At 45.7% G+C, this 23,984-nt stretch overlaps 2 protein-coding genes and 2 non-coding genes across 4 annotated transcripts; 2 read left to right on the plus strand and 2 right to left on the minus strand.

Annotated features, from left to right (window-relative positions):
- The first annotated feature begins 256 nt into the window (after positions 1-256).
- TRNAL-CAG (transfer RNA leucine (anticodon CAG)) lies at positions 257-340 on the plus strand. Its single transcript has one exon. It is a non-coding gene; the product is annotated as a tRNA-Leu (tRNA).
- Positions 341-1,633: 1,293 nt separating this feature from the next.
- On the minus strand, positions 1,634-10,163 carry LOC144105654 (telomerase reverse transcriptase-like). Its single transcript, XM_077638764.1, has 4 exons — positions 9,997-10,163; positions 7,562-9,041; positions 4,948-5,268; positions 1,634-4,160 (listed from the first exon to the last, which is right to left on the minus strand). The coding sequence occupies exons 1-4, from the start codon at positions 10,068-10,070 to the stop codon at positions 3,009-3,011; spliced, it is 3,027 nt and encodes a 1,008-aa protein (XP_077494890.1). The 5' UTR covers positions 10,071-10,163; the 3' UTR covers positions 1,634-3,008.
- Positions 10,164-10,566: 403 nt separating this feature from the next.
- TRNAR-CCU (transfer RNA arginine (anticodon CCU)) lies at positions 10,567-10,639 on the plus strand. Its single transcript has one exon. It is a non-coding gene; the product is annotated as a tRNA-Arg (tRNA).
- Positions 10,640-14,773: 4,134 nt separating this feature from the next.
- On the minus strand, positions 14,774-23,932 carry LOC144104633 (NADH-cytochrome b5 reductase 3). The gene is made up of 2 exons (XM_077637770.1): positions 22,898-23,932; positions 14,774-17,997 (listed from the first exon to the last, which is right to left on the minus strand). The coding sequence occupies exons 1-2, from the start codon at positions 23,489-23,491 to the stop codon at positions 17,659-17,661; spliced, it is 933 nt and encodes a 310-aa protein (XP_077493896.1). The 5' UTR covers positions 23,492-23,932; the 3' UTR covers positions 14,774-17,658.
- Between the last annotated feature and the right edge of the window lie 52 nt (positions 23,933-23,984).

Below are 23,984 nucleotides of genomic sequence, written 5' to 3' on the forward strand. Positions count from 1 at the left end.
AATGACACGCCAGATGTGACGTCAGAGGCGCCATGGAGGATCACATTTATATCTCCCACTTTGTAGGGCGGAGCAGGTAGGTGGTCCTAAAGCGGATAAGAAAGACGCCCATATTTCCGCCAGATATCTGCGTAATGGTTGTCGCTACGGTTAGCGCAAGCCATTTCTCTGTCAGCACAAAGACTATTCAGTCAGTCGGTTGCATCATTCGGAAGCCTCTCTTAACATGCAGCCAATTTCAGGGCTCAACAGTTCTGTCAGGATGGCCGAGCGGTCCAAGGCGCTGCGTTCAGGTCGCAGTCCGGTCTTCCGGGCGTGGGTTCGAATCCCACTTCTGACACATCCTTTTTTTCTTGATCCCTTGGAGATCTAAACTATCCAAAACTCGCACTGTATTCCTTCCTTTCTTATTTCACTCCCTCCTTCATCCCTTCCCTTACGGCGCGACTCGGGTCTCCGCCGATATGTGAGACACTGTGCCACTTCCTTTCCCCAAAAACCAATTTTCATTTTAATTTCATTCCTTTCTCCACTACAAAGCAGTAAAAACTATCACAGAAAATTTCGATAAATTGCGAGACATTTCCTCCAACCACAACTTTATAACTTTAAATAGTTACCACGTTTCGCAGTCGGTTCGCCTTTTTCTTGTTGATATTGAAGGGTCTCACAAACAAGTCGGGAATTTGTTTTCAGGCTAAGGCGAACCTTCTGTAAAGAACTTTACGGACTCTTTTAGGCCAAAAGTGTAACAAGGTCATCTCATCGTGTTTCTATCAACGGATTTTGCTACAAAACTGCTACAGTTGAAGCGCATTAGTTTGCGAAGTACGAGTACATTAGTGTGTCGGGCTCAACATCCTGACGCTGTATACCTGGACTGCAAAGGGCGCCGTAGTGAAAGCCTCTGGATTAGTCCCGACAACCTGGGTTTCTTAACGTGCACTGACATCGCACAGCACGCGGGCTTTCTTACATTTCTCCTCCATCTAAATGTGAACGCCAAGGCCGGGATTCGATCCTGAGACCAATGGACCCAAAAACCGAACGTCAAAGTCAGTGGGCTACCGCAGCACAAAGTTTGGGCGTAAGCTCGCAGCAATGTCCTGCTAAACAACACGCTGCAGAAAACTTGGAGCGGACACTTGAACTCCGCCCTAAGGATATGACGCGATAGCGTTAATGGGTTAATGCCCATATATAAGGAATTGGTCATTCTGTACCTTACATTCATAAAACCCTGACCCCATACCACTCCTGGCGCAGTGGTAAAGCGGATAAGCAATGCGCCACTGCCCTGCGATGTCAGGTGCTGCCATCTAGTGCAGGCTTGCGAGACACAGGTTGCTCTTCCCGAGCAACCTCTCGTGATTATTCATTATATAACTGCCACCTGCCGCCGTGGACATTTTTCTCGCAAACCGGTGTACAGGTTGTGATGACGCCGCAGGGTCACGTGACCTAGATGGCCCACCTTTCATCTAGATAGGCCACATAGGCTTCTTCTCTGGGAATTTTTTGGTGGATTTCTCGCTCGAAGCCACTGACGACGCCGGCTTTCCTGCGACACGGGCTCCTTAACGCAATCGCGTCAAAACACTTCAAGCATTTAATCAGAGGTAGTACGCATGTTGACATTTGGCTAAAGGGTCGTTTTAATCGAGTAGGAACAGGAACTAAACACCAAAATACTGGGATGTTCACAGCGAATGCCGCCCGGTGACAACCACACGGCAAAAACTATTAGCGAAAATTTTAGACAAAACACTAAACAGCAATCTAAATGCGTCATGCATGTAAACAACTAAGTATAGTATATGGTGACGAAGACAGCGACGCGAAAAGCGCGACGGCAACACCAAGCAATGACAACATGAAAACAAGCCAGATCTAAAGCACTTGACACTAAGGAGATTTGCGAAGCCGTGACGTGGCAAGCAACGCACCAAGTCTATCACATCCTAACTTGTTCTTACCCTGTACTATACTCAAAACGCGTGCCAGTCTAGCCCGATCAAAAGGACCGGCTAAACATAGCCCTGTGAACAAATGTAGTCACCAAAGGAGCAACAAACTATAAAAAAAGCAGCCTGGTTTGAGCTGAGACCACCACTACGAAGAACCATGATGACGCCAAAGCAGACATGGACGAGCCGGGTAGTCATAGCCCTTCTGTAATTTCTGGCTCATGACGAGACCAGCTCGTCGTATTTTCTGGCATAGGCTGTCCGGCTTAATGCGAGTTGGGCTCATTCAAAGCTTTTTTTTTTTCTTTTGCCGACAGATGGGAGCACGGGTACTAAATTATGATTTTGCTACCATTTTCGAAAGAAAAATGGCTGCTTTAGGGGGGTTAAAGCAAGGTTCAACGCGTCGCGTGCAGGCCCAACTCACTGCTGAGAGGCCTGTTTTGTTCGATGCGTTGTGTCGCACATTCTGCTAAAAGCAACCTTCAGGTATAAAATCTTCTAAAATCTCCAGGCGCTTTCTTGTGAAAGTTCAAGAGACCGCCCTCACCGCACTCGCTACGCGTGAGCGCTTTTTCTGCGATGCCTATAGAATATATGTAGTTGTCTCTCCACTAGTCGTAGAAAAGTTGCAAGACTGAGACAAGTGTCTAGCCAAGCCACATTGTGCATTACAGCGGAAGGCTCTGCTTGCCGCGGCGTTGTTTCAGTTCGCGCCCCAAGTTTCTAAAAGGTTAAGAAACAAAGGCAATAAATTCTAAATGCACTACAATGAGGCACGGAAGTTAGTGATCGTATCCTCGAATACAATTATTAATTTCACTGAGTATATGCACTCATATTTACAATTAGGTACATCGAAAGCTGTTGAACCAATGGCCACTTTGAGATATGCATCTCCAAACACAATTGCCGCTTGGACTCAGCTAAGAACAAGTACCGGCATTCTCTGCACCAGGGTGTAGCATGCGGATATTCGCGATCAGATGCATCTGTTAAAAGCTGCCCTAACTATAAAAGCAATACACAAAACAGTGTCCATTAAAACAAAACCAAGTCGACGCATGCAGACAATGATCGCAGATCGCCGACTAACGCCAACTTCTTGCGGACGCCGTTTAACCTTTCCAAAAGACATTTGCCCACAGTCCTAGCTTTGCGGTCTGCCTTCTTAGCAAAGACGAATAAGAAGAGAAACCTCAACTCTTCAGCGCGAAGCGAAAGCTCGACGCCTTCACTGGAGGCCCAGCGGAATGCCCTCACCAAGAAGTTGTCCAAGATTCCGAGCACGATCTCCGTCACGTAACGGTCGTCTACGTAACGCATGGCGTTCACGGAGCAAAAGAAGCGATCAGCCAGTGAGACGAACAAGTCCAGAAGACCAGTGACCACACAGTCCCACGAGTTGATATCGGGATCCAGAGCTAGCGGACAAACAGGGAGGTGCCAAGGCATCAAGTAACTCTTCAAGGCTTCCCCTGGCCTACACTCCGGCTTGGCCACCAGCCAATCAACCGGGACTGATGCCACCGGCTCCCGAAACACCTCCATCGTCGTCATGTCGAAGATGTAGCCGCAAAAGTCAGCCCGATCGGAGGTCAAAACGCGGATACCGTCACTGTCTTTCGCTTCTATGTTCGTTTGCACTTTGGATGCGTTGGCAAAGAGCCCAAAGTCCGGAAAGCCAGCCGAGAACTTGTCCCGGAACCCGCGGGCGCGTTCCTGGTCGGAAGTGACGTAAAGGAAGTCGTCTGTGGCACGAACAAGGAGCTCTCCAGGCGCGTTACCGTAGGACGCCAAATGTCGTCTCAGCATTGCCGTTATGTAGACCTCCGCAATGTCTGCGGACAGCAGGCCACCCTGAAGCACCCCCTTCCTCAGCCGGAACGCCCTCCCATAGAGCCGCACTTGGAACTTGGTGAGGTAGTCCCGCAGTAACTGCTTCAGTTCTTTCGCGTTCGGCAGGAGGCATTTCTTGGCGACTAGAATCTTCGCCTTGGGGACACAACTGCGCCCCGGAGGCTGCCGGAGGCTTTTCGGGGCGTACGTCATGGACGCGATGTCTTTTGCGAACAGTTGACGCCATTGCCTGACCCCTCGGCCGTATCTGTTGAGCTTGACCACTGTGCAAGCCACTATCCTGGCTTCCCGTTCGGTACGGTCGAACGCTCGGCCTGCCACTTCAAGCGCTACCTGATGAGGAAAAGAGGGATTATTAGTCAGCTCTGCAGAACCCGCGCCGTAATTACCATAACCACAAAGTGCCACCTAGTAGACGTTATTGACACTTGAGCAGTGTGGCTAGAGATAAAAGACTGGCGCCGCCAGCAAAATGGAACAGAGAAGCGTTTCGTATATATTTGTACCCTAAGTTAACAAAACGACCCAATCCGCATGACGCTTACTCCATGCATCTTTACTCCGTCAAAACTGTTTAAATATCGTTAGTTTAATTTATCTGCGCAAAAGTCTGTAAACGAGTGTGTTGAATCCGCACATGTGGCGTCTTCGTTAAAACTATAGATAGACTGGCTGCCGTGGCAACGGAGAAAGAGAGATGCAGGCGCAGCAGCGGTGGCGCTGCGGTCACCAGCCTGCGTCAGCTGTGAGGATAACCTACGGGATATGAGAGGATATATCGTCTCCTAGATGATATCAAGTCTCCTGATAGCATGGGAGGTATAGTAAGGGCAGCCCAGTTCCTCTTGGCAAAGGCCATATTTGTGGGGATACGTGTCTCGTGCAGGTATGTTCCTGTATGTAACTTCCATCTTGAAACCAATCACCAAAGTGTGCGTGCCGTGCACAAGTTATGCTGCTATTTGTAAAATGGCGTAGGATAGTCCCTAACCTGTATACTGAAGCAGTTTCCTCACTCGAAATATGAAAATCTAAACAATACATACACCAAATAACTGCCCTGAGAAATGTGCTATCACGCATCCTGGAGCTGCAGCCGAATTTCGCGGCAAGCGCTCACCTCGTGGTCAACGCAGTGGAAACAGTTCTCGATGTCCGCCTTGACGAAGAAGACGTCTGGCTTGCCGCGAGCTCTCCAGTCTGCCACGAACGCCTTCCAGAGAGAATAGAGGTTGTCCACGCCTCCATTGTCCCTGACGGAGTCCAGAAACACCTTGAGGCTGCGGAACCTTGGTTCGGTGGCCTTGGGAACGGGCGCGGAAACTAGCAGCCGGATACCTCCGGCCTCGTCCTTGGGAAGCAGGCGTCCTACGCCTTCCATCCTAGGCGGCCCGTCACGTGTGTCGGAGCGCTGCAGAATGTCTTCACCGGAGGCCCAAACCTTAACAATTACAACAATAGAAGTGGACAGTTAAGCTCCGCCTTAAGGATCTGACAGTCGCAGCGGTTGCTCAGTGGTTATGGCGCTCGGCTGCTGACCCGAAAGACGCGGGTACGATCCCTAACGCGGCGGTCGCATTTCGATGGAGGCGAAATGCTAGAGGCCCGTGTACTGTGCGATGGCAGTGCATGTTAGAAAACCCCAGGTAGTCGAAATTTCCGGAGCCCTTCTCTACGGCGTCCCTCATAGCATGGGTCGCTTTGGGACATTAAATCCCTATAAACTTAAGGGTATGACGAGGTAGCGTCAATGGGTTAATGCCAATATATGCGGAATTGGTCATTCTTGACTTTACATGAATAGATCGCTGGGAGTCCTCACACCACTCCTGGCGCAGTGGTGCAGTGGTTAAGCGATGCGCCACTGCCCTGCGATGGAAGGTGCTGCCACCGGTGGGGTTTTGTGCGACCCAGGTTGCTATTCCCGAGCAACCACTCGCTACCGATCATTAATTTAGCTGTCGCCTGTCATGGTGGTCAGTTTGCTCACAATGCAGTGGGCAGGTTGTGAAGACGCCACAAGGTCACGTGGCCTAGGTAGCCAAACTAGGTTGCCATCTCCGGAGATTTTTCGCTCACGACGACGACGACGCGGGATTTTCTGCATAACGGTAGCCTGATTTATTTTCAGATCACTCGGTGTATGCGACAATAGAAAACTGCACGACGAACACAAGGGTTTAGAGAGTCAAAGGCATCCCCAGGCCGTGCCTGTTTGCTTGCATTTTCTTATACCCAGCAATTCTGGGCAAAAGCAATTTTTAATGCGAAAACATTTCTGAACGCAATTTTTTCATATAATGTAAGATTTCACTTTAACAATCAACATATCTGCAGATCACCCGACGGCAGTCATGAAATTTTTTTCCATTAACGTTTTTTCTATCGTCAAAAGCGGTCCCCATTGGTTTTCTACGGGAGTCTTAACTGTTCGATGCGATCGATGGAAATGTTTCAAATGAAAGATTTTGCTACATATCAGAAGAACTGATAATTACCTTCAATATTTAGTTAAGAGTGTGCTACAATTTTCAAATTTTTTCCGAAATTCATGGATATAAGTTTGCGCTGTTTTCTTTTTTTTTTTGAGCCAGACACTGAAGGAATGAACAGTTGTTCCTTTCAACACATGAAACTGGCCTTTTGTTTCCTTGTCCAAAGCGGCGTGCATGTTTTTGTTTCCTTGTACGCAAAGGATGCGCACGGGTTCTGTGTGTAGTAAGCCAGTTTTGTATTTAGCGCTGTCCTCTTTATATGCTCTCTGTGGCCTTTTGATTCGTTGCTTGGACTCCTCTCTCGACTTGTTCTCAATACGGCACAATTAGTTATCTGGCAAGCTGACCGTTGTCAACTCTGAGAACTAGAACAACACATATGAATCGTCGCAGTGCGTCACCTCTAATAGGTGTTGCTTACTGCAATGCTTTTGTAAAAAGGGAGTAATTACTAATTGGCATCCGCCCAATTAGTCGTAGCCATGCGGTTACAAATAAAAGTTGTCAGCTTTCATAGAAACTTCCTAAATAAAAATTCGTCCTGGTCCGGGATTCGAACGGCTAGCAGATAGTAGGGCTAGAGCAAACTGACCAATCTTCTCCACCTTGGACGATTCCCCTAAACACTAGACCTATGATGCTTTTTGTTGAGAGCAGTGGCACAGCTTGTCGTTTACAAGATGAGCCCTTCAAAAGGTACGCAAGGTTTGGCGCCGAGACGGAATTAAGGTTCCAGACTTGCGAGACAGCAGCCTTTTAATGTTTACGCACTTTTAAAGTTTGTAGCCAACAGAATAAAGTGTTTCTAAAGATTTACCATTCCCCTAACAGCATGTCCGACACGCTACTCATTCAAACGGTCACCACCATTCGTGCTGTAGCTCGAATCGCTTACTGACATCACCGCCACAACACGGTGACGCTCAGGAGGCTCGACAGCTCCAAAAGGCAACCACTGAAGTGTTGCCATATCAATGCGTTACCAAAGGACAGCAATCATGTGAATCGTGGTTGTGCCAGCGGCGTGCATGGCAGTATGACTTTGCTCAATGCGCAGCTCAAAACTTGAACACGAGGAAGGAATTTTAACGTTAAGTACCCACTTAAACCCAAGCACAAAGGAGACAAGATCAGGCCTCCCCAAAACCGTCTTGGAAAATTTTTCACTGAACGCGCACTTTCAAAGACGCTTTACAGACACTTTCAACGGCACTCCATGCACCAAAACAACAGGGTTACCTGGACGAGAGCATTCCAGACGTGCCTCCTGTAGAAAAGAAGCTGCCGCTTGCCCTTGCGCGAATCCGTGATGTAGAAGTGAATAGAAACCACGGCCGCCGCCAGCTTCGTGCACCAGGACACCACCAGGCGGAGCCAGTGTAGTCTCTTGTTGCCCCCTGAGCCGCCCTGTCCCTGTAGCCACGGAACGTGGCTGGAATCGAGTTCAGCCGCGAACGCGCCAGTGTTGATGACCTCTCCCTTCTTCATCTTGGCCACGGATGCCGCGCGGCCCACCACTTTCCTCCAGTTGGTCTTCGAGCCGAACAACTCGACCGGTATCAACTTCCGAAGCGCGGCATGCAGAAACCCGGACACAGCCCGCACGCGCACATGGTCTCTTACCAGATCCGACAGCGGAGTCAGCAGCAAGAGGTCGCCATCGTAGTCGTCGTGGTAGCAGGCAACGTCAGCAGCTCTGCCATTGTCTTCTGGAGTGCCGCAGCTGCAGTGTTCCGCCAGAAGTCTGCGATACCTACATGACCTGTGATTCTTCAGCAGCTGTCTCAGGGCGCGCAGCAGCGAGACGTTGTAACGAACTTCAGTGGGGCAGTCCTGGGACGCGAAGAGTTTGTCCGCCAGCCTTTTGGCGCTTTCCAGGTTGGAAGGGTTTCCCAGGAGAAAACGGTTCTCAACTTTCTTTTGGTCCGACACGTACAGCATTGACCTTGCGTTGAACTTGTGGACGTCTTCTTTCTTTTGAACTGCGGGAAGTGCTTTCTGGACAACGCGTCGAGTCTTCTTCGCCTTAAGAGCTCTGAGGCGGGAAAAGCATACCCCAGCTGGTCCTTTACGGCCGCTGTTTAGACATCTAGCGTCGTCGGCAGAACTTGAAGATACGGCCGCAGCAGTATTAGTGGCGGCAGCCCGATCAGCGCTCCTTGAAGGCCCAGCACAATCGGTGCCTGCGGACGTGGTCGAAGAAGACTTCGCGGGGCCCGCTTGCTCAACGCTCCTCGACATCATGACCTTGAGATCGGACGCAGGCGTTCCCGTCCACTGAACGAACGTGTTCCCTTCGGCTCGTTCGAAGATGCAGTACCGAAGAAGTAAAGCGTGGGAACAGTGGGGTCCTAGTACTGCGTAGAGTTCACGGAAGGTGGCCCTCTCGAAGAGGAGGCTTCCGAAGCAGCCATGGCGGTACCAGGAGGCCGAAAACACATCACCGCGGCATTTTTGCTGCATCAGAGTCGTAATGGCAGAGCGGAAGCCGTCGTAGTCGACGACCTCAATGCCTTCCTTGGACAGTGAGTGCCCAGGTTCCGCGATCGGGCAGCTTCGGGGCACGACGATGAAGCGATCGGTGAGTCCGCGGAGTCGGAGGCAGGCCTCGGTCCGTACGCGGGACAAGCCCAGGAGCTTTAGTGTTTCCGTCAGTGTCGACGCTCGGTCGCCGTACAGGTACGTGAAGACGTCAGGAACCTTGGTGGCGACCCCAGCACTGCACAAGGAGCAATGAAAGCACTCAGTTCAAAGCGGTCGCTCAGTTAAACCGATCTAGACGCGCGGCGCCTGCCCTGAACACAACGGCGTCAACGAGTTTATCGTATTAAATATTTAAAATCATTTCGGGTGCACAGTTCTAGAAGCAGGAGCGGCAATACATTGCGTGATGCTGGTGGTTAATGTGAATGCCCCTCGGCATCTCGTAGCGTCACAACCCATGCTTGATCTGGAACCCGCATTGTGTAAACTATTCAAGATTCTCAGTCGGTGAAGTACAGGTTGAAGCAATATAAAGGGAACATTCAATTAGATTGCGGTAAGCGATTACTCCCCAACCCCAAGAACGAGTAAGAAACTTTTTTTCTTTATTTATGCTCCGTTGGTTTCGTCCGTTTCGCGCTATACGCATATAATCTATTCTGGATGACAAAATTCTAGGAGTATCAAATAAATTTGGTTATTAAGACGGAAGTCCGTGTTCCCTTTCATGTAGATGGCTTGCACATAACCTAGCTCATGGTCGCAATAGCCATGGTGGAGCGCCATGCTTCGGTTATTTAAGGTTCTCCAGTAGAAATCAGAGCAGGTGAGCATCAGATAAGAAGATTAGGAAAACAGGCAGCTTTCGCCTTGATTCCAGTTCTAAACGTTATAGCCACTGCCCCTTCGGTGTCAGCCGCTGGTACCAGTACACGGCGCGATGCACGCGCTAATGAATGAATGAATGAATGAACCTTATTCCCGTCATTGTGGGGCCTCACGGTCTGGGCGCAGCAATTAGGAGGGGGGTGCCTCCCAGGCTGCTTTTAGCACTGGAGACAGCGGAGAGAGTCTTGTAAGAGCGGGTATACATGGGTTCAAATTTCCCGCGAAAACTATCGCGCGAGCTCCCGCCATGCTTCTAAGCTCAACATGCACGTGCCAGGGCCACTAGACTCATCGTTACTCACCTCTCAACGAGTGCCGACGATTCAGGAGCAGCTTCATTGGCGCTGCTTCTGTGTTCATCTCTGTTATTTTGCATATATGACTGTAAACGTTGAAACAGGCTCGGGCTTGGATCGACAACGGACAGGTGTAGCACACTCGGCTACAACTCGCTGCTGTTGCTGTTGTCGCCGCAATTTCAGAAGACTTTTGAGAGATGGCGCCACTTCCCCGCCTAATGCGTCGTCTGCTACAGTTTGTCGCGTTCGCATACAGCTCACGAAAGAATTTTGCTCGCTGCTGCTGGTGTCGCGTGACATCGTTGCTGATTACGTGGCCCTTATTTAAAGTTTAAGCGTGATAGCATTGCGCCACTAATAACCACAGAAAGCTCAACATGGTGTTTATCACTCACACCAGATCCGCAGTAACTGCAATAGTTCACATGCTGTCGCATTCGGTTGTACCTTTATGGCTCTTCATGGTCAGCGCTCACTGTGGAAAAGCTAAAGAACAATAAACTTTACCGCCTTTAAAATAACATGTCGGCAAATATTGACTGGGTGTCCCTTTGGAGCAGACTTCGCCGCTTCGCCCTCGTGGCCTAACGGATAAGGCATCGGTCTCCTAAACCGGGGATTGCGGGTTCGAATCCCGCCGAGGGTACTGCCCACCTGTGGGGCGGACTTTTTACTTCTCCGGCCCTTGCTACAAAGATCGAGCCGTGGTCGAGCCATTAATCTTTTTCACAACAAATTTCCCTTATGATCGCCATTATTCATTCCATACTCCTAAGACACTTCAACACTGTGAATTCGAAGCTATATTATACTACTATACTATAAGTTATACTATAAGTTATACTATATACTATACAATTATATACTATATACCATATATGTGTATGTCTTATACTCCATAGTATACTCTGGGCTTGTGTTCAAACTATCTAAGAAATCAAGAGCAGTTATTAACAATTTTTCTTCATATTTTCTCTTTTATCACCGATATGCCTCAGGGATCTGTTCAAGGGTTTCCCCAAAAATTGAAATGGGGGGGGGGGGGGTGTGACTAAATTTGTAGAGGGGGAGGGGGTTGGGTGTTGACGGTAGAGGAGAAGTGGTAGTCGTTTTTAATTTTTATTTGTGCAGTCGATGTGTCACCTAGGGCTAGCAGATATGACTGCGACACTGATGACAATCATTGAGAAAAATTACTTCTCTTTAAGGACTAAAGCATTAACGAACAGACAAAATTAAAGAGCAAGGACTGCATAAAATGTGTCGAGAAGCTATGTGGCACTGATTTCAGACTGCTAGCAATAAACCTTATAAGTAAATCTAGCTGTTCAATGCCTCTCGCGTAATGCAAATGTGGAAAACGCTTATAACGTGTGGAAGTTTGTGCGGAACTCGTGGTTTCTTCCACCACAACAGCGAGTTGACTGGCTATATAGTTGATTCAACATTGTGAATGTACCGCACAAGGCACCGCAACAAAAGGAGAGGACAGTGTACGTGTGTGTCTTTCACTGTTTCTCTCCTTTTTTTGTCGCTTTGCGCAGTAAATTCACCTTCCACCACAAAGCCAACTATGAACGATGTGTCCCTTCGCATACATGCCCTTCCTCAAACAACTCTTAACATCATGTGCAAAAAAAATGTTAGGAATTAAGGTGGTGCCTTCAAAAAAACAAGGAGGGGGGTGTCCACCCCCTCTAAGTAGGGAAATCACTGAATCCGTTCTAGGACCTATTTTATTTTCCTTATATGCTAACAATTTCCCCACAGTTCTCACTTCTGCAAAAGCAATCACGTATGCGGATATGTGCTGTACTTGTTTTCACAGGTAAGTCACAACATGATATGATGCACACTATTAATAGTACTTCGCATTTCATTCTGGTTTGCGGAAAATAAGATTACTCTAAACAAGGCAAAAACTAACTACGTACTCTTTCATTCCAGGTAAATTCATGTAAACAGTGCGTCTATGCAAAAATATCTTAATATAGCACTCTACACCAGGTGCGCAACTCCATTAAATATTTGGCCATTACGCCATACAGTAATTTGAACTGGAAACGAGCATAAGCGACAAGGGCATGTTTTGATCTTTCCGTATTAAGAATTACTTATCTCTCTATATGTTTCAATGTTATATCAATACTGTTGCAAATCATGATCTTACACAATTAGAACCTCTCTGGACCAAATTATTTGAATGCAAAAGAGAGGGGTGTGAACAATTACGTCTTAAGGTCTATTACAATCAAGCAGTCTTTTATTTTGCATAGGCTTAAAATACTTCCTTTTATGTTATCCTCCGATATGAAAGTCACCTTTTTAGTCAATAACATAATATGTAACAATTATCACTATACTTTCAGTATGTTTGTGATTCCTACTCGTAAGACTATAAACGTCGTTAACGTAAACTTTAATATTACCAGAAACACATACAGCCAAAAACTGATTCAGTATCATGGCACAATAATATGAAATGTCTTACCAATGGAAGTAAAGACCGCCAGTAACTTTGTGCTCTCCGTAAAAAGGTTTTACCTTTCAAAGACCAGCTAAGTATGTTGCACTGCCTCTACGTTGCTACTGTTTTGTAATAAACCTGTATTATTCCTGCAATGATATATGTTTTCCGTGATTCTGATTTCATCGTCACTACATTGTTGTTAAGTATGTTGCATTGCCACCTAATTGCTGCTGTTTTGTAATAAAACCTGTAATGATGTGTGTTTCTTGTCATTCTAATTGATTTTGTCATCACTACATTGTTCAGTTCTGTGTCTTGATTCTGCACATACACATGTATACCTAATGGGCCTACACAAGCTTTGGCTTTGGCCCAACAGTTGTTTGCTCATGTTTTTGCACAGTTTCACAATAAAATGTCAAAATTTCAAATGTCAATTTATTATGTGGCATCAGTTCAAATTTCTCTAGAAGTATGGTGCATTTAGATATCTGAATCAAGTGAGCTATGCTTTTATATTTTGTTTGTGGAGCGCATGGGTAGGGATGTTGCTAATGCTTTTCATAGCAATGTTTGCTATTCAGTTTTTTAACATGTCTCACTGAGAAGCTAACAAAACGCAGTATACTTAATTATCCCCACCCCTGTTGTACCTGCCATCTACCTGCCAAAGTGCTTCCTTATGCCAAAAGGGAAGCTGTCTTAACAGAAAGAAAATACAGCAAGTTGCTAAACCATAATTGTATACGCAATGGGACCGACTTTGTGCCTCATGCCTACATGGGCACATGTAGGCATTCTCATGCCTACATGCGCATGAGAATATCTTGCTATAAGAAGAGCGGGTTAGCTCTTTCTTTAAATCTGCCTCTCGCAGCAGAAAACACAATGCGCGTGTTCCTTGGACAATTACTTTTCCCTGATGTCGAAAACTGAAAAAACAAATTACCAGGTCTTCACCCTCTCTCCCATGGGTAATCACAACAGCACTTCGTCCCCTCGTCAGGATGATGAATCCTACAAGACTTAACATATAGACGACATGACTCTGCAATTCACCATTCTCAGTGATTAGAAATTAACCACGTGACCTCTGAGTGGCAATTCCATCGAGTTTTCTGTACAATAGGACCTATCTCATCAAGGAGTAGTAGGCGGGAATGGGCAAAAGCTATATAGTGCAGCTCAACCGATGACACATTTTCTTATGCTTGTGCGCCTAAAGGAAAATTAGTTGGTAGCTATTGTTCAGTAAAGTACAGACGCGAGTTTCGTGTCCCGTTGCGAAGCAAAAAATTTATTCGTAACTGTAGTTTCAGATTTCAGCATTGCATCTCGTTTCAGTTGTCAAACTTTTCTACTCACCTGCATTGAGTCACAACCAGTCAAAAACCTCATGCAAGCCGCGTTGGAAAAGATATTTACATCCATCTTCTCATCTGTAATGTGAAGCCAGTGTGCTGTTAACGACCTCAGCTCGGCCTGGAGTGCAAATATGCAAACGTTTTATGAGGAGGTATTGTGGATTTTCATAGCATTCGTGTCGAAAAAACGTGCAAAAACGGAAATGCGCCCATGCACTGTGTGATGTCAGTGCATATTAAAAAGCTCCCATGTGGCCAACAGTAATCTCATGCCTTCCACTACAGCGACTCTCTCTCTCTCCCTGTTCCTTAGGTTTTTTCTTCAAACCCTCAGTCACAGCTTGGTTCAAGTGTCCCCTGGGAGTGCAACAACTGCTGCACCTTTAATCTTCAAACATTTGTATATTTTACACTTGCACATGTTGACCTGAAGAGCTACCATAGATTATGCATTAACTTCAATCGCAACCAAAGCAGAGGTCGGACGCAACTACTTGCTAAGCAGTAGTGCTGCTCGAGCAGTTATCTAGCAAAGATAACCTTTTGCACTCACCAGAGCTTTTTGATCACATCGGCAGAAAAACTCCCTATACAACCTATATATTGAAATCTAATACTCTTACTGGGCCAAAACTGGTAACTCACTGTACTAAGATAAATTACACTGGGCAATTGTTCCACGACAAGAACTAAGTTGTGAATTCTTCTGGCCTGTTCTGAGCAACTTTTTTTTTGCATGTCTAACATCGAGGTCAGTAAGTTCAACACAAGGGGCACCGAATGTGCACACAAACCATGCCATCTTGCGCAGAATTGGCCAAACAAGCAAGTAATCTTCCCAAAGAGGCAAAGAAGTTGCTCAAGTCAAACATTAGAACTTAGTGTACCCCAGTCACTTTTCACTGACACTCAGTTTTACTTCTGTACAAAAAATGAAGAGGCAAGCTAAAAAATGAATGAAGCAAACTTTATTAAACATTAATGCAGGAGACCTGTGTGACACACAAGACAGTACACCACACAGCCACCTATCACCCTATACAGCACTTTTGCATCCCCAAAATAAGTTAACATCGTACTAACTTACAATGAGTACAATGGTGGTTAGGAAACTACAGTCAGCTAGTGCTCAACAAGTCAACAAACGTTTCACAAAAATATTAGTCTCTGTACAAACTGTCTCAACCTAATGACAGTGCGCTGTTTCAGGAACATGAATGGCTGCGTAACAACAAACGAGTCCAACAGGAAAACTTTACGTTCATGTAGAAATCGCCACAAGCACTTGAAACACTCAAAATGAAACTTAACAAGGTGCGACTACATTTTCAAGTATGGCTTAAACAGCAATAAACACGAACAAACTGAGCATGACTGCTTCAAAGCAGAAGTAAAGCTTTCCTTCTGTGTAATTAAGTTGCTGTACAGAATGAGTCTGATTATATGCGTACAAAAATTTAAATGTTGTGCACTTCAACATCAACTTAATGCAATGTTGCAAACAAAACCAGTTAACAGGTAGATGAAAGAGAAATATTTGATTACACCTTGATCACATCAATAGCACACACATGTAACAGTAAAGACATGCCTGAGCAGATGGACTTTTCCAGGCAGAATCACCAATTAAAATTATCACCCTGCAGTGCAAAAAAATGTTTGGAGAGTGTACGACACATGATACATGAAACATCGTTTTATATCAACATGCCAACATGTATGCGCATCAACATCAACAAGCTGACACGCATCTGAAGCCCAATGACAAGTGACAAGTGAATGTTTTGATGCACATGGGCGTTTTTTGTAACTCAACACTGCCTTTTTGTGCGCAACAACAGTAACATATACATCTGGCTGTAAATCTCAGTTTACACTATCTACTCATATTGACAAGAGAACCTTTGGCAAGTCTGCAGGTGTAGGAATATTAACATGCACCGAATATTACACGAAACATTACCTTTCCTCGTACTATAAGCAGAGCATTCCTGTGCGCAATAAAAGTTAATGTGGTTTCAGGAGTACACCTAAATGCGTATACAGCAGGTACGACTACACTGTAGAGACAGAAATTATAAGACTAACCGCCAAACGAAAAACAAGGTGGACAACTTTCATTTAGTATGCATAGGTACTCTGAGAACTCTGGAGATATGAAATGCACATTTACATTGTAGGGACACACAGAACAAGCTTACAGCACGCCACTTTTTTTAGAAAAATCGAACTCAGAAATCAACAGTGGAAAGATCACACTAACTGGATACTGGAGTTCTGTATTGATCAACAGATAATGAAGAAAATGTATTACGCTCTGCAATCAAGTCCTTGCCAAGCAACACCCAAGCTTTGCCTTTGCCAATATAAAAATGACGCCCAAACATACGCGCTGAAAAAATATTTAAGCAATAACTTTCCACTACCATGCCAATTGATAAAACAAAATGTTATAAATATTTCTGCATGGCAAAACATAGTCACGCTGGTTCCTTCTCTCTGGGTCGCTTGACAATAAAGCACGTTTCCTCACTGCAACAAAACTGGCAACAATGCGAATAAGAATGCAAAACCAAAACATTGAATAAAACAAAACAATGCAAAAACTAGTATCTCATTACTGTAATGATAATTCCAGATGCAAGGGCAAGAGAGATAGATCTGAGAATATTTGAGAAATATATAGGTCACCAAATTCCTTAGCTTTTCCCTCCATTTTGGGGCTTGAAACTGAGAACAGATAACTAAGCATTTTCATAAAGATGTCCCTGACGCTATCACAGCAGATGTCACACTACCACAGTCTGTAATCAAAATGCTAACGAGTTCCACCTGTGATATGCAACTGCATCACAGTGCGTGTTGGATACAAGTCATAAACCCGAAGTGTGGACACTGAAGCTGGAAATGTACAGGATACCTAGGAGTCAAACAAGTAGTGTTCAGATGTTCTAACAAAACAATTTATTATTCAGACCACAAAGAAGCAGGCTATGCAGCCACCAGCAAGGCACACAATGCTTTTCTGTGGCACTGCCACATCCTCAAAAGAAACCTGTCACACCTGTTCATGCCAGATGAAGTACTGCGTATACTCGCATAATGAATGCACCCATTATTTTCTTTGCCAAATAAAAAATTTCGCTAATATATTACCCACCATAATGGATGCACTCCCCAAATTTTAATAAAATTTACGGGAAAACAATACTGCACTCATTATGCAAGTAAACATAGTATGTCATGAGAAAAAATACTAAAGATCTTAAGGATAGTAGCCAGGAGGGAGATTACTGTGATGCGTGCCACGCAAACTGTACCAGATAAAGCTCATTTGCATCCATAATTCTCTGACCAAATGAGCATGGAGCTATGAAAAAAAATGTGTCAAGCGGCTCTGTGTACACCACAGTTTTAAAGAAGCCCTTCTACAAAAGAGAAGAAGTAATTGGTCTCGACAAATGCAAGGCAACCTGCATTGGTTTCGATATTCATGACACCTTGCTCCACATGAAAAGTACATAGTCTGAACGAATTTACTGTATCTGTAAGCTCTAATGCAGTACGCGAAGCCTAAACCAGTCAGTCTCAAGTCTTCTGCAAGTCACACAAATGTACAACAGTCTCTAATTTAGTCTGTGCAAGTCATTAGAGTGTACCTATCTCACTCGTGTGACAATGAACTGAGACCACACAGCGGTCGCAGCAAATAACCGGTTCTTGACAAGCGTCAGCCACGATGACCCTCGACCCACACTCACCAAGCAAGGAAGAGAGAACCAAAACCAACGATGGACCCGGCAAGTTGGTAACAGTACAGAAGTACTGTGTCTAGTACGCAAAACACCGCTTGGGGCTGTACCCAAGCTTCTCAAGGTTGGGCTTGCAGGCAAAGTTGATCATGGGCGGTGGCCCGCACATGAGGACGATGGAGTTGTCGGACGGGGGCGGCAGGTTGTTCTCAATCATGTCGGCGCTAATGAAGCCAACGCCCTGCGTCCAGCCATCCTTAGGCCGGTCAACTGTCAGGTACAGGCGGAAGCGGTCGGGGTACTGCTTCAGCACTTCTTCAAGCTCTGGTCGGAGCAGGATGTCGTCCTCCGTCTGGTTGGCGAAGATGAGAGAGCAGCAGCTCTTGTCCTGCGGGTCACTGAACACCTGCCGGATGATCTGCAGGATACAGAACAAAAATATTATTCACACCACTCTTAAAAATGTCGACAAATGTTAAAGCACTGAGAGCTGCCAAAAGCACTTCGTGAAGACAGCAATCTCCGAAGTCGGTGCATCAAGTTAATTTCTTTCAAGATTGTGGTGTTTTTGTTATTTACAATTATTTTCCTTTTAATTTTTCACTACGCATCTATTACATTAGGAGACCAGTGGCCAGCTTTGACAACAAACACCAACATCTTTCCAAATGACAGCTAGACAAAAAGAAATGTGTGCAAAAAATGTGCTGAAATATAAAACCGGAACACAAAGACAACCTCATAAAATGAAAAACAACAAAAAACAAAGGAGTTAAGATTACACATATGCAATCGTGTGTGGTGGCTGTCATTACCTCAAGTCTTGCTTTTGCCAATTTGTTTTTACTGCTGCTTCTTGTGTCCCCTTTGATAAATAGAATTTGTATGATTCATTTCAGTTCAAGTTCCACATGACTTCATGTCTGTACTGAAATCATCATGTTTCTTTGCTCATAACAGTACTCAGCTCACAGTACATATACATATATGACTGTATGCACATGTTGAGAAATAAAATTACTGTCAAGTCTATTCATCTACATTGTGTAATAACACACTTCTGTTTTTGAATTCCCCTACAATTAAACATTGTTTCTTCAAAAAGCAACACGTATGCCAACTAGACTATTCACGAACTGATGGCCTAAATACATGCCTCAGAGCAGAAGTAGAATTTCTGAGGCAGGCTTACAGTCCGCTTCAAAACAGACTGCTCATCTGCCTTTACTATGAAGAGAGCACAATATTCCATTTTAAATCAGTTCCAGGAGTGACACCTTAGTGAATACATATTTTCTCCACAGTAAGAAAGTTGAAAATTTACATATTTTCATAATTATTCTCGTAATTATTGCAAACTGAACGCTTTCCACTGCACTCATTATATTCATGACAACATATCCTTCCTGATACTTCACTTCCTAGTCTGCCACTGAACAAAAGCACGGCAATAACTATGACAAATAAGACTTATTCAAACGAGTTCAGGCAGTCGAAAATATGTCCAAGGCTTGCTCAAAACCTTTTCAAACTCAAACCAACTCAAATGACTGGCTACACATCCCCTTATCCACAGCCCAATGCCTGGCACTCCAAAGATATCACGCAGAGTCCCACAGCAAGGTATTAACAATACAATGCCTCTTCCACAAGGTCAAACTGCACTTGCAACACCAGGGAACAATACATGATAGCCTAAAGCTAGGAGACAATGAAAAATGCCACAGCTATAGGCAAACATCTCAAGGCCAGTTCAGCCATATACCTAACATTTCAAGTTCCTACAAGCTACAGCTTCACCACAGTGCAGTATGTTCTACTACATGTAAGGCAACCAATGAGTATTACATTAAGAAGGCAGCAAGTCATCAGCACTTTTACAGAACACTCATTTATTTCTCCACTTATTAAACTTCACCATCATCTCTAGCCATTCACTGCACTGCCTCTTGTTTCTCAAGTTCTTTTTTTGTTTTAATTTCTTTTTCAAAGGAAACCAATTCAAGCCGTAGAAGACACTGCGCAGATTTTACATGCAAGATGTGTATGTGGAGCATGCACATATTGTGACAGCTCAAAGCACACACATAAAAACAAAAGATAAAAACAAAAAATAAACACCTCAGAGGCGACAACATGCTTTTATTCTACTAGTGTTCCCAGAAAGAAATGATTCTGAAAAGAATCAGAATATGCGTGCCAAATCCTACTCGTCTTGTAACTGGAAGACTCAAATCTAGCATAAAGTTAGAAAGTGCACCTTTTGCATACTTTTATCCAACTTTGCCCTCTAAACAAAATTTATTAAAAGTCAGACTATGCTTCCCGAAAACATGCTGAAAAAATACAGGCGCTAACTTCAAAACACAAGAAAAGTGCAGAACACAGCACTGTGTCCTGTAGTTTTCTGGTGTCGACGTCTCAAAGTTAGTGGCTGTATTTTTTCAAGATGAACGTATACCAACTAGCTCAACTTTCTGCCTCTGGGAAACGTATTTATCCAAGCTACAAGAGGAAAAACTGAGTCAAAGTGCATTAGCAAGAGTTACAGGCTTTCCTACCTACAAGACGTCTATTTCTTCACAGCATATGAGCACGCTAGCCATTGCATGGTTATGAAGAAAAATTGGAGGAGACACTTAAGCTCAGTCTTTAAGGGTGCACTAAAGAGGAATCTGAACTCGTCTTTTTACCAAGGGAACTCTATCTACATGTTCCGGGCATTCTTAGAAACTTCGAATTATTGCCCTGTGCGGTCGAGTGCACTAATTAAATCGGATTAAACGTCCCGGCTCCCGCCTTTTTGCTTAACTCAACGCGGTAGGAAGGAGGAGTCAACCAACACGTCAGCCAGTCCCGTGGCGGCTTGCTGCCCTGCAATCGGCGAAGTGATACGTAAATCAGAGTCCACGTGTATTTTTATATTCGTGGGCCTGATTTGTGGCTATACTGTCTGTGGCTGAAACTGTTTATTCACAGAAACCTAACAAACAAAATAAAAGCGAAAACGAAGCTGCCACTGGACTGGCTGAAAAAGGCACTCCACACGTTGGTTGACTCGTCCTACCTACCCCGTTGAGTTCAAAAAAAGGCAGGAGCTGGGTCGTTTACACTGATTTAATTAGGACAATCGGCCCCACAGGACAATAATTTGAAGCTTCTAAGAATGCCCGGAACGTGTAGATAAAGTTCCCGCAGTAAAAGGATGAGTTCAGATTCCTCTTTAGTGTACATTTAAGGGTATGACGCAATAGCGTAATGGGTTAATTCCCATATATGCAGAAGGTCATTCTCTACTTTACATTCATACAACCCTGGGAGTCCTCACACCCCTCCTGGCACAGTGGTGCAGCGGTTAAGCGATGTGCCACTACCCTGTGATGGCAGGTGCTGCCACCGATGGGCCTTGTGTGACCCAGGTTGCTCTGCCTGAGTGACCAATCATTAATTTAACTGCCACCTGCCATGGTGGGCCGTTTGCTCACTATCCGGTGTGCAGATTGTGATGATGCCGCAAGGTCACGTGACCTAGGTGGCCCACCTGCCAGAGCTATGCCCGTGATTTTTCTATCACAACACCGACACCAGATTTTCTGTGTACTGAGGCCTTTAACGCTATTGCATCAAAAAGAAAAAAATAGCACGTCAAGGCACACACAAACCACCTGCAGCAACGGAAATGAAGTTGATAGCCTGAAGTCAACAGGAAGGCCTACATAGAACGCCAGCTGTAGGATCAGAACAAGCGACCAAGAATGAAAACACCCAATTTCTACTACACTAGGCCTGCTTAGGTGCACTTCAAAGCCCTTCTAACAGCACGACTCAAAATTCAAGTTAATCAGTACATTTTATGCGCATCAGGATATTCACCTTTGCAATTAGTGCAGCAGAATCGTAACAAAAGCGTGTGCTTTTCTTTCAACAGCCACCTCTCATATCATGCCAAATGAAGCAACAAATGCTGCGACCACATACAACCTCATGTATAACATTTTCCTCACAAAGTAAACCAATGCAAAACAGCACCAGCTATGATCACTCCTATTACTTTTACCATGACATTAACCTTTGTTTACTATAGATGCCATGAACCTGAACTAATCCTACAGTTAAAAAGCCAATGAGCAGCTAAAAGCACTCGAACTAACTGCCAACCACTACTTCACCGAATATGCACTGCAAGTGAGATTTTTTTCATTTGCAACACAAACTACAGACCCATCTAATTTTGTATGCATACAGCATAAGCACAAACTGAAATTGGTGACGACTGAGAGCTTGTGGAATAAATAGCAAATACAAGATTCTTTGTTGATGAGTGAGCCTGTTTGAACATTCAATCAATCAATAAGCTCGCAAAGCAAGTCCATCTATAATCTGCATGAGTCTTTTCCTATTCATAACTGCAACGACTGAAAGGAAATGGGTGAACCATTCACGACAGAGTGACGTTCAATACAGCCCTCAACGCCAACATTGTAAACCTGGCTGACAACAAAAGGAAGTTCAGGTCTGAAACCAAAACAGTGCACATGAGGCAACGTGCAGCTGAGCGAATCGGAAATTTGTTCAGGGATATATAGTTAGCTCTTCGTTTCAACATGCCAGCCCTTTGTAACAGACCCTCCTCATGCTATTTATGTGATTAAACCTGTTCAGATTTAATTCTTTCAGCTGCATTCCTGCTTTCACGTGGTCTCTGTCACTTCTTATCTGCACTACTAGCATTAATATATGTACCATGCTATTTCCAGAAAAATAGTGCAAAGACAAAGAAGCTAGTCGAACTAGTTTTAAACAACATTGCTTCTACAAGGTACTCATATCCTTGATTACCTTAGATGTGTCCCGTATGCACATCTGACACACCCCTCGTGTTTCCTGCTTTGGTACGTTCAAACGAGCGCGCGCTCCTCAAATCGCGCGTTCACCTAGCTACGTCGCAGTGAAAAAATCCGCGACTTCCCGTTTGTTCCGACTCAGTAACCAAACAGGAAGGAAAAGCGTAGCGTCGACGGCACGTGGTGTAGGAAGTGAAAAACGCATGAATTACGACATACGTCACAACATTAAACAGGAAAGTCGGCGCCTTCAATGAACGCTACAGCTCGCTGCGCTAAGCGAATCGGCCAGCGCTCGATAAAACCGAGTCCATTTCGGCGTTCGTTCTGCCCTCAGATGACCTTACAGCAGCAAATCTATCAATGCACCCATGTTATCGAGCTGTTTCCTCAGTCTCCGCTCCGGCGATGTTCGAGATCATGCCGCACGTCACGTATTTTCATATCGCTCAAGTCGAACTGCCGAGAACCCACCTGAAGCATCGGCGTGATGCCCGTTCCTCCGGCGATCATGCCGATCTGCGATGCAAGGTAGGCTTGCGGCGGAGACTTCTTGTCCGGCTTGATGGCAAATTTGCCCTTGCCTTCGTAGCGGATCAGTCCCGATGGGCCGCGCACTTGGATGGTGTCGCCAATGTTCATGCTCTCCAGGTGCTGCGACATTTTGCCGCCTTCGGGAAACTTGGGGTGCACATTGCGGAAGTAGACCTTGACGACCAGGTCGAAGTAGCCGTGGTCTTTGTCGCTCGTGACGGGCGTGTAAGGGCGCGGCACGACTTGGCCGTTGACGGTGGCGACCAGGTAGATGTGCTGGCCGGTGGGCAGTCCCAGGACGTGCTCGGACGAAGGCAGGTCAAAGCGAAAGCGGCGGGTGTCGTGGCTGATTTCTTGTTTCTCGACCAGCTTGACCGTGTACTTGGTGTCGGGGTCCTCAAGCAGTATGGGCTGCCGGTACCGGCTGTTCAGGTACCGGTACAGCAGAGCGGCCGCCACGGCCGCGCCGATACCGCTCAACACGATTAGGAGCGACATGCTTCTGGCGGCGGGGGTGCTGCTGAACTGCTGCATGGATGGGCCGTCGAGTACGCTCCACTTCCCTCTCTCTCCAAGCAATCTTTTTTTCTTTCTCTCTCCCAAAATGAGGAGAGGGAGGCAAACCTCTGTGCCTTTATCGGCACCTGTTTGAATGAGCTCAACGAAGCGGAGGAGGGATATTACTTCGCTCACTCACAACTGATTTTGCAAGCTCGGCGCGGTAAGTGTCGTTTCCACCAACCTCGGATGTGCCCTCTAGTCCGCCGCGAACGCCAGGACACGTACGCTGTGTTTAGGTCATTTTGTTCACGAAACGAGGTCGCACACTTAGCGGCTCGACGATAATAGCCGTTGCGCAAGCGTCAAACCTTGACAGAAAGGATGTCTGCAGCTTGCAGTTCCCAAAGTAAGCGTACGCGCGGTACGCGTCCTATGACTCCGCGTTTGCAAGCTTAGCGGCTTAGCTCTTCGTTGGTTTCGTTTTCTACACGACGCTAGCGACAGAGGCGACCTCGCCGTAGCCTTG

This window comes from Amblyomma americanum, chromosome 9 (assembly GCF_052857255.1).
Source record: "Amblyomma americanum isolate KBUSLIRL-KWMA chromosome 9, ASM5285725v1, whole genome shotgun sequence".
NCBI classification, from domain to species: Eukaryota; Metazoa; Arthropoda; class Arachnida; order Ixodida; family Ixodidae; genus Amblyomma; species Amblyomma americanum.

Bases quoted from the DNA above. Each gene is read 5' to 3' on its own strand.
- LOC144104633 (XM_077637770.1), bottom strand. From the start codon at position 23,491: ATGCAGCAGTTCAGCAGCACCCCCGCCGCCAGAAGCATGTCGCTCCTA. The intron at 17,998-22,897 runs GTGGGTTCTCGG...TGTATCCTGCAG, and splicing joins GCATCACGCCGATGCTTCAG to ATCATCCGGCAGGTGTTCAG.
- LOC144105654 (XM_077638764.1), bottom strand. From the start codon at position 10,070: ATGCAAAATAACAGAGATGAACACAGAAGCAGCGCCAATGAAGCTGCT. The intron at 9,042-9,996 runs GTGAGTAACGAT...CTCCTTGTGCAG, and splicing joins TCGTCGGCACTCGTTGAGAG to TGCTGGGGTCGCCACCAAGG. The intron at 4,161-4,947 runs GTGAGCGCTTGC...TTTCCTCATCAG, and splicing joins TCCACTGCGTTGACCACGAG to GTAGCGCTTGAAGTGGCAGG.